A 10,000-nucleotide genomic window follows, 5' to 3' on the forward strand; every position below is an offset into this window, starting at 1 on the left:
CGCGCTCAAACTGTTACCAACCGCCAATGGAAATAAACGCCACTCTCGATTTATGCATTAGTTATCTCTTTCCGAGATTGTTGGTGGGAATACTTGTCTATTGCTTTTAAAACCCGAGGATGTATATGCTGTGTTATTTTGACATTTCTTTAACCGCTTTAAGTTCATTGCCGGTTCGTCAAGTTTTAAGCTGTCATAATTTTAATTTTGGGAAAGAGGTTTATCTTTTCTTTGAAGGATTGAGGATAAACTTAATCAAATCGCGGCGAGGCATCATAAAACAATATATACAGAGAAAGATATATGGTCTAGGTAGATTTATAGATTAATAGATAGATAGAAGGGAATATAAATAGATAGAGACAGAGACAAAGAAAGAATGAGTGAGAGCGAGACAGACAGAAAATGACACACGCACACGCACACACGCACACACACACACACACACACACACACACACACACACACACACACACACACACACACACACACACACACACACACACACACACACACACACACACACACACACAGATAGGTATATAGATAAAAAAAGTGGAGAGATATACGAAAAGAAAATAGAAGAGAGAGAAAAAGGACAATAACAATAATAACAATGATATAAAAAATGAAATATTTATTAATATAATAAGCTGTATCCAACCTTATGACGTCATAAGCTAGAATTCCTTAGAGATAAATTACCATCTCGCTCCATATCAGAGAATTGGGAAATATTGTAATAATGGTGATATTAATCACGATAGTGTAAAGAATAATAACCATAATCTGGTCTAATAACGTATAAAAAGCGATTAGATAAGATGATGACAGTAATAATAATGATAAAGAACAATGATAATAATAGATAATAAAATGATGACAGCAATGATAATGATAATAAATCATGATAATAGGTAATAAATATGGCAGCCGAGACTGATAAATGCATAATAATAACACTTGCTGATAACGATGATGGTGAGGGCGAGAGTATTGACGATAATAACGATAAGGATAACGATAATGTTTATTGAGAATCTTTGATAAAATTATGTCAAGAATAATAACAAAAAAACGTCTAAAAATACAGATCTAGAACAAATAACATAACAAAAAATCAACCGAGAAAAACGACGATAACAACAACAGAATATACACAAAAAAAAACAGCAAAAATAATCAACCAAAATCAATACAATAACTCAACCCCCCCCCAAAAAAAAAAAAAAAAAAAAAAAAAAAGATAATAATAATAAAAAATCAGAAATCAAAAAAAAAAAAGAAAAAAAAAGAAAAGAAAAAATCAACCCCCAAAATAATAGCAACCCCCCTCAAAAAAAAAAAAAAACTCCTCAACACCCCCCCACCCTCCCCACCCAAGCCCCCACACTCACCATAAAGACGTAGGAGGCGCCGCCCCCTCCCCCTCCTCCTCCCTGGTTGAAGACGGACGCCAGCCGCAGTTTGGTGATCGGATTGTCGAAGCCTTCCAGGTCCGGCGGACTCTTCTTGTTGCAGATGTCACGCTGCTCGGGGGTCTGTGGGGGAGAAGAGGGGGGAGGGGGTTAGATGTGGGGGAGAAGAGGGGGAAGTGGGGGTTAGATGTGGGGAGATGGAGGGGGAGTGGGGTTAGATGTGGGGAGAAGAGGGGGAGGGGGTTAGATGGGGGGAGATGGAGGGGAAGTGGGAGGGAGTGGGGAGGAATGGGAGGGTAGGGAGGGGGAAGTGGGGGAGATGGAGGGGGAGATGGGAGGGGAGTTAGATGTGGGAGATGGAGGGGGAGTGGGGGTTAGATGTGGGAGAGATGGAGGGGAAGAGGGGGAGTGGGGTTAGATATGGGGAGATGAGGGGGGAGTGGGGTTAGATGTGGGGAGATGGAGGGGGAAGTGGGAGAAGAGGGGGAGGGGGTTAGATGTGGGGGAGATGGAGAGGGGGAAGTGGAGGGGAGAGTTAGATGTGGGGAGATGGAGGGGGGAAGGGGGGTTAGATGGGGGAGATGGAGGGGGAAGTGGGGTTAGATGGGGGAGAAGAGGGGGAGTGGGAGGGGTGGGGAGGAATGGGAGGGGTAGGGAGGGGGAAGTGGGGGTTAGATGTGGGGGAGATGGAGGGGAGTGGGGTTAGATGTGGGGGAGATGAGGGAAGTGGGAGAAGAGGGGGGAGTGGGGTTAGATGTGGGGGAGAAGAGGGGGAATGGGGTTAGATGTGGGGGAGATGGAGGGGAAGTGGGAGGGTGGGGAGGAATGGGAGGGAGAGAGGGGAAGTGGGGGATAGATGTGGGAGAGATGGAGGGGGAGTGGGAGGGGTGGGGAGGGGAGGGAGGGGGTTAGATGTGGGGAGATGGAGGGGGAGTCGGACGGGTGGGAAGGGGGGTGGGGATTAGATGTGGGGAGAAGAGGGGGGAGTAGGAAGGGTGGGGAGGGATGGAGGGGAGAGGGAGGGATGGGAGGGTCGGAGGGGTGGGGAGGGAGGGATGGAAGGAGGGATAGGTGGGAGAGAGAGGGAGGGAGGGAAGAGAGAGGGAGGGATGGTGGGGAGGTTGGGGAGAGAGGGAGAGAAGAATGGATGGAGATAGTGATGGAGGGATGGAGGGAAGAGAAGGAGGGAGGGAAGGGAAGGAGAGAAGAGAAGAAGGGAGGGGACAAGGAGGATATAAGGAATAGAATATAATAGGAAATAAGGATGGATGGATGGATAGAAGAAGGGAAGAGGGAGAGGAAAAGGAATTGGAAAAAAGGAAGGAAGTGAAAAAGGAGGAAAAAATGAAGGAATAAAGGAAGCGGAAGGGGAAGGAAGGAAGGAATTGCAGTATTGAGGAAGCATTTTCTTCAGCATTCTACATTTTATTATATTTACATTCATATTTATTCAATTTCTGTCTGTCTAATAAAGTGATGTCTGTCTTATCTAATAAAACACTTCATTTTGCGTCTTTTTTTCACTCTCCCTTTTCCTTTCTCTCCTTCTCCCCCCCCCCCTCTCTCTCTCTCTCTCTCTCTCTCTCTCTCTCTCTCTCTCTCTCTCTCTCTCTCTCTCTCTCTCTCTCTCTCTCTCTCTCCCTCTCTCTCTAAGACTAAAACATTGAAATAACATAAGTTTTAGAGATGAAAACTTCAATAAAAGAAGAAAAAGAAAAAATGGAAAAAATTAAGATCAAACAACAAGAACTATAACAGAGGGGGATGGGGAGGGGGTGGGGAAAGGTCAGGGGGGGAAATGCTTGGGAAAAATAGGGAAATTTACCCATGATAAGCAGGAAAATTTACCTAGGATAAGTGGGGAAACTTACCTATGATAAAAGGAAATTTGCATTGGATAAACAAGGAAATTTACCTAGGATAAGCAGAGAAATGTACCTAGGATAAGCTTAGAAATTTACCTTGAATAAGCATAGAAATTTACTTGGGATAAGCAGGGAGATTTACCAATAATTAGCAGGGAAATTGACCTGGGATAAACAGGGAAATTTCCCTAAAATTAGCTGGGAAATTTACCTAGGATAAGTAAGGAAATTCATATAAGGTGAGCCTGGAAATTTACCTAGTATAAGCAGGGAAATTTATCTTTGAAAAGTCGGGAAAATTATCTGGCATAAGCAGGGAAATTTACCATAGATAAGTTGGAAAATTCACTTGGGTTAAACAGGGAAGTTTACCTAGCATAAGCAGGGAAATTAAACTAGGACAAGAAGAAAAATCTACCTAAGATAAGCAGGGAAATTTGTCTAAGATAGCAAGGGAAATGACTTGGGCTAAGCTGGGAAAACGAAAAGCAGTGAAGGCAGGAAAACACTCAAAGAAGAGTAGAAAAAAAGGGAAAGAAAAAGGGACAGGCCAAGGAATGAAACAGTAGTACCAGGAAAGCAGGATAAATCAGAGAAACATATCCGGAAGAGAAGCAGGAGACACAAAGGAGAGACAAAGCAGGGAAACGGGCTTGGGATAGCAGCAGGGAAAGCAGGGGAGAAGCAGGGCAAGCAGGGGAAATACAGGCAAATCAGGGCAAGCAGGGATAGAAACAATGAAAGCAGGGAAAGCAGGGGGGAACAGACAAAACAGGGGAACGTGCTTAGAATAGAAGCAGGGGAGAAGAAGGAATATCAGGGATAGATAGATAACAAAGCATGGAAATGGACTTAGAATAGAAGCAGGAAGAGCAGGGGAGACGCACTGAAAGCAGGGTGAACAGAGGGAACGAAAAAAAAAAAAAAAAAAGGACCTGGAATAGAAGCAGGGATATCAGTTGAGAAGAAAAGAAGTAGGAGAAAGAAAAAAAAAAAAAAAAAACACAGAGAAAACGGGCATGGGATAGCAGCCGGAAAAACAAGAGAAAAAGCAGAAAAAGCAGGGAAGGAGCACTGAAAGCAGGGGAAAGAGCCTAAGGGAGAAGAAAAAGAACAAAAAAGAGAGAAAAAAATTAGGAGCGAAGGAGGGCAAGCAAGAGAACTACAGGCAAAGCAGACGAAACGGGCTTAGGAGAGAAGCAAGAGAAGCTGCAGGGAAAGCAGGAGAACCCCCCCCCCCCCCCCCCCCCCCCTCCACCCAATCCCCCCCAGATCCTTCCATCAGTGAGCACAAAGGTGGGCGCGAATCTTCCATATTTTCCAGACGAGATTTCCAGGAACCAAGTCGTTCGAGAAGGAGGAAGGAAGGAGAAGGATGAAGGGGGTGGGGGGGGGGTGAAGAGGGAGGATTAGAAGGAAGGAAGAGGGAGGAGAGGTGAAGAAAGTGGATAAAGGAGAGGGAGAAAGAGGGAGGAGGAAAGAGAGGTGAAGAGGGAAGAGGAGATGGAAGGAAGAGGATGAAGGAGGGGGGGAGAGGGAGGAGGGAAGAGAGGTGAAGAGCTGAAGAGGGAGAAGGGAGGAGGGAGGAGAGGGGAGGAAGGAGGATGAGGGAGAAGTGAAGAAGAGGGGAGAAAATGGAAGGGAGTGGGAGAAGATGGAAGGGAGAGGGAGGAAATGCAAGAGAAAATAAGGAGATGGAAGGAAGAAGGAGGAAGGAAACGAAAAGTGGGAGGAAGTGTGAAGAGAAAGGAATTGATGGAAGGAATAGAGGGAAGAGAGAGAAGTAAAGAACATGAGTGAAGAGGGAAGTGGAGGGAAGTGAAGGAGGAAGTTGTGGAGAAGAGGGAGAAAGGGTGAAGAGGAAAGTGGGGATGGAAAGAAGAGAAAGGTGGAGATGATGAGAAGAGGGAGATGGAGATGGAAGGAAGAGGAAGAGATAAGAGGGAAGTGAAGACGGAAAGGAGAGAGAAATGGAGATGGAAGGAAAAGGGAAAGAGAAGAGGGAAGGGAGAAGAAGAAGGTGATTTAAAGAGAAAGAGATGGGAAGAAAAGGGGAAGAGGAGCGGATAAGAGGAAGAAAGTGTGAAGAGAAAGAGAAGGATGTTGGGCAAGGGATTAATTGAGGTTGGTGGGGGAAGTGGGGAGAGAAGGAGAAAGAAATCAGGCTGGAGAAAGTGGAACAGGGAAAACGGAACAGGGAAGAGAAAGGGAAGAAGAGAAGATGGAAGAATAAAAAGGAAATAAATAAATAGATATATAAGTGAATAATACGGGGAGGCAGATCTAACAGCGAAGAGAGAGAGAGAGAAGAGAAGGGAGAGAGAGAAAAGAGGAAAAGAAAAGAAAGAGAGAGAGAGAAGAAAGAGAAAGAAAAGAAAAAGAGAGAAAGAAGAGAGAGAAAGAAAAGAAAGAGAGAGAGAGAAGAGAGAGAAAGAAGAGAAAGAGAGAGAAAGAGAAGAGAGAGAAAGAAAAGAGAGAAAGAGAGAGAGAAGAGACAGAAAGAAAATAAAGACAGAGAGAGAGAGAGAAGAGAGAGAAAGAAAGAGAGAGAGGAGAGAGATAAACAGACAGACAGACAGACAGAATGACAGAAACGGAGCTGCTGCGTCGATCAGTAGAGGAGAGAAAGACAAAGGAAGAAGCGGAAGGAATCTAAATGGATAAAATCAAGACTGAAATGGGGAAGCAAATAGAAATAAACGAGAAAAAGCAAATTACAAGAACAAGAAAGGGAGACGAAGATAAGAACAAGAAAGGAAAATAGATGTAAAAGAGAATAAAGTGAATTACAAGAAGAAGAAAGAGAGACAAAGACAAGACGAAGAAAGGAAATAGGTATAAACGAGAATAAAGTAAATCACTAGAACAAGAAAGGGAGACAAAGACAAGGGCAATAAAGGAAAATAGATGTAAACGACAATAAATTAAATAACTGCGACAAAAATAAGAACAATAAAGAGGGGACAAAGACAAACAGCGAAGAGGGAGAAGCAAAGATGAATAAATGGAAAGAAGCAATATCAACGAAAGGATAACAAGGGATAAGGGTATAAGAAGGAAAAGGGAAGAGGGGAGAAGGGAAAATGGGGAGAGAAGGAAGAGGGAGGGAAGAGGGGAGAGAGAGAAATTGAGAGAGAAGGAAGAGACAGGGAAGAGGAAAGAGAGAGAAATAGAGAGAGAAGGAAGAGACAGAGAAGAGGAGCAAGAGGGAAATGGGGAGAGAAAGGAGAGGAGTGAAGAGGAGGGAACGAGAGAAATGGGGAGAAGGAAGAGGCAGGGAAGGGGAGAAAGAGAAATGAGGAGAGAAAGGAGAGGGAGTGAAGAGGAGAAGAAAGAGAGAAATGGGAGAAGGAAGAGGAGGCAGGGAAGAGGAGAAAGAGAGAAATGAGGAGAGAAAGGAGAGGCAGTGAAGAAGAGAAAAGAGAAATGGGGAGAAAAAGGAGAGAGAGAAAGGAAGGAGAGGGAAATGGGAAGAGAGAGGAAGAGGGAGGAGGTGGAAAAGGTGAGGGGGAAGAAGAAAAGGAAGAAGGGAAAGTGGGGAGGAAGGAAGAAGGGGAAGTGGAGAGAAAGGGGGAAGGGAGAAGGGGGAAGGGGTAACGGAGTTTGCATGAGAACAATTTTCTTTCTTCTTCTTCTTCCTTACTTTATTTTCTTGTGAGAAAAAAGGACGTGGGGTAGGGGAAGGGGGGAGGGGGGACGATAGTCTATTGGCATTCATGCATGTTCACCCCCGCCCCCTCCCGTCCCCCCAACCCCCCCCCCCCCATTACGAATCACAGTGATCCTCGATGTGAAGACATTAAAAAAAAAGAAAAAAGAGAGAGAGAGAGAGAGAGAAAGATGATAGAAGGGAAAAAAAGAATGTCCTAAGAGGAGGTGAGTTGTTGGCAGGGGGGGTGCCAAGCGGAGGGAGGAAGGGAGGAGAGGGAGAAGAGGGGAAGGGAGGGAGGAGAATGAATAGACGAAAAGGAAGAGATTGAGATGGAGATATGGAAAAATGAGATGTAGCATATATATATATATACATACATAGACATATATGTATATGTATATATACACATATATATATATATATATATATATATATATATATATATATATATATATATATATATATATATATATATATATATATATATATATATATATATATATATATATATGTATATATATATATATATATATATATATATATATATATATATATATATATATATATATATATATATATATATATATATATATATATATGCACACACAAACACACACACACGCAAACAACCATATACACACACACACACTCACACACACACACACACACACACACACACTCACACTCACACTCACACACACATACACATACGTTTTTTGTGTGTATGTGTATAAGTGTGTCTGTATACACGCTTATATTGGGTATAAATGGGGGGGGAGAGGGGAAAGGTGAGACGGAAGACATGAAAAAAGAAAGGGAAAGATAGATAGATAGAAAGAAGAGAAGCATATGATACAAAAATAGGTGAAAAGACGGGTAACAAGGAAAAGCAGAGAGAATAAGAAGACAGAGAGAAGGGAAAAAAGAGAGAAATCACCTTAAGACATACACATTCCCCAATTTTTACTCTCCCTCCTTTCTTCCTCCTCTCTTTTCCTTCGTTCCTGACCACTCACCCTCCTTCCTTCCCTCTCCCTCCCTTTATCACCATTCTCCCTCCTCCCTTTCTCCCTTTCACGAGAGCAGGGAAAGGGTATCTTTGGATTAAGCAGAAATTCAAGCACATATGTCTTTCGCAATCTGTGTGGAGCGGAATTTAATATATGCGAACCGTCTCAAAGGCTGTGAGAGTTAGTGGCTGGGCGCTTGCCTGCGTCTGGTTTCAGGGCGTGCGTGTGGGGAGAGGAAGGGAGGGAGGGAGGGAGGGAAGGAAGGAGGGAGGGAAGGAGGGAGGGAATGAGGGAAGGAGGGGGAGGGAGGGAAGGAGGGAGGGAAGGAGGGAGGGAGGGAGGGAGGGAGAGAGAGAGAGAGAGAGAGAGAGAGGGAGGGAGGAGGGAGAGAAACGGGGGAGGGAGGGAGAGAGAGAGGGGGAGGGAGGGAGGGAAGGAGGGAGGGAAGGGGAGGGAGGGAGGGAGGGAAGGAAAGAGAGAGAGAGAGAAAGAGAAAGAGAGAGAGAGAGAGAGAGAGAGAATACATTACAATGTAAAAGACGCATACCTACCAATATATATATATATATATATATATATATATATATATATATATATATATATATATATATATATATATATATATATTTATATACATACATACATACATACATATATATATATATATATATATATATATATATATATATATATATATATATATATATATATATATGCACACACACACACACACACACACACACACACACACACACACACACACACACACACACACACATATGTATATATATATATATATATATATATATATATATATATATATATATATATATATATATATATATATATATATATATATATATATATATATATATATATATATATATATATATATATATATATATATATAAACACACACACGTATATAAGATAGACAAAAGAAAGAGGAAATTCTTCTCCGCACTGGAGAAAAGGGAAGCTATTAGCGAGAAAAAAAAAAGAGGAAAAGATTAATTTTTTCTTCCCTCGAGAAAAGGCGGCTTCGCTCCTTCAGTTTCTGGGCGAGATTCGCGTCTTTTCGAACGCGGCCAAAAAGGCGAGGACGGTTGAAGGGTTTCGGACAAAGCGTCTCAAGTCTCGAATGAACTTATCCAGCGGCATTTAAGTATTATTTAAGTATTTAGTGGATTGTTGAGTACTTATACTATTACTTACAATAAGGTAAATAAAGTACTTACAATATGGTCAATTTAAGGTGTAAATTATGTCTGAATTTTGGTATTAAGGATATACAAGTCCGAATGAAGGAACAAAAGCAATACGGTTGAAAATTACAAAAGAAAACGTATCAAGAGAAACCATTTTGACCGAAAAAAAAGAAAAAAAAAAAGAAGACAAGTTCAAAAAGAAGATGAAAAAAGAAAAAAAAGACAGGTTAAAAAAAAGAGAAGACAAATTAAAATAAAGAAAAGTAAAAAAGAAGAAGACAAGTACAAAAAAAAAAAAAAAAAAAAAGAAGACAAGTAAAAAAAAAAAATACGAAAAAGAAAAAAAAGGACAAGCAAAAAAAAAAAAAAAAAAAAAAAAAAAAAAAAAAAAATTCAAACCACCTCGCGGGGTGTATTTTGCAATTCGCACAACGCGAGGGTCCCGCCGCATCCTTATTCGCACCGCCCCGCCGTCGACAGCCACGTACGTGAGCGTGGGAAACTTCAGCCGCACTGGCAACGCATACCCGATATCCACACGCGACGGAAGACAAGATTCGGCCGAGGAAATTGGCCGAAATATCGACGCCATTGCCACATCGAGCTGAGAGAAGAGTATTGGGGTGGGTGGGGGGGGTTGGGGGTGGGGGGGGAAATCGAGTTCGGGAGAGGAGAGGAAGGATGTGGGGGTGGGGGTAGGTGGGGTGGGTGGGGTGGGGTAAGGGTGGGGAATCGAGTTCGGGAGAGGAGAGGAAGGATGTGGGGGTGAGGGTGTGTGTTGGGGGGGGGGGGTGGGTGGGGGGGGAATCGAGTTCGGGAGATGAGAGGAAGGATGTGGGTGGGGGGT

At 42.8% G+C, this 10,000-nt stretch overlaps 1 protein-coding gene across 1 annotated transcript in view; it reads right to left on the minus strand.

The window, feature by feature from the left end:
* The window catches only part of LOC138860271 (tyrosine-protein kinase receptor-like), a gene marked incomplete at its 5' end in the record, with an annotated part of 94,668 nt that overhangs the window by 23,823 nt on the left and 60,845 nt on the right, over window positions 1-10,000 (minus strand). The window contains 1 exon segment of the mRNA XM_070117470.1: window positions 1,398-1,541. Within this exon segment, the coding sequence (XP_069973571.1) occupies window positions 1,398-1,541 (144 nt within the window).

The sequence above is a fragment of the Penaeus vannamei genome, chromosome 40, assembly GCF_042767895.1.
Source record: "Penaeus vannamei isolate JL-2024 chromosome 40, ASM4276789v1, whole genome shotgun sequence".
Lineage (NCBI taxonomy): Eukaryota > Metazoa > Arthropoda > Malacostraca > Decapoda > Penaeidae > Penaeus > Penaeus vannamei.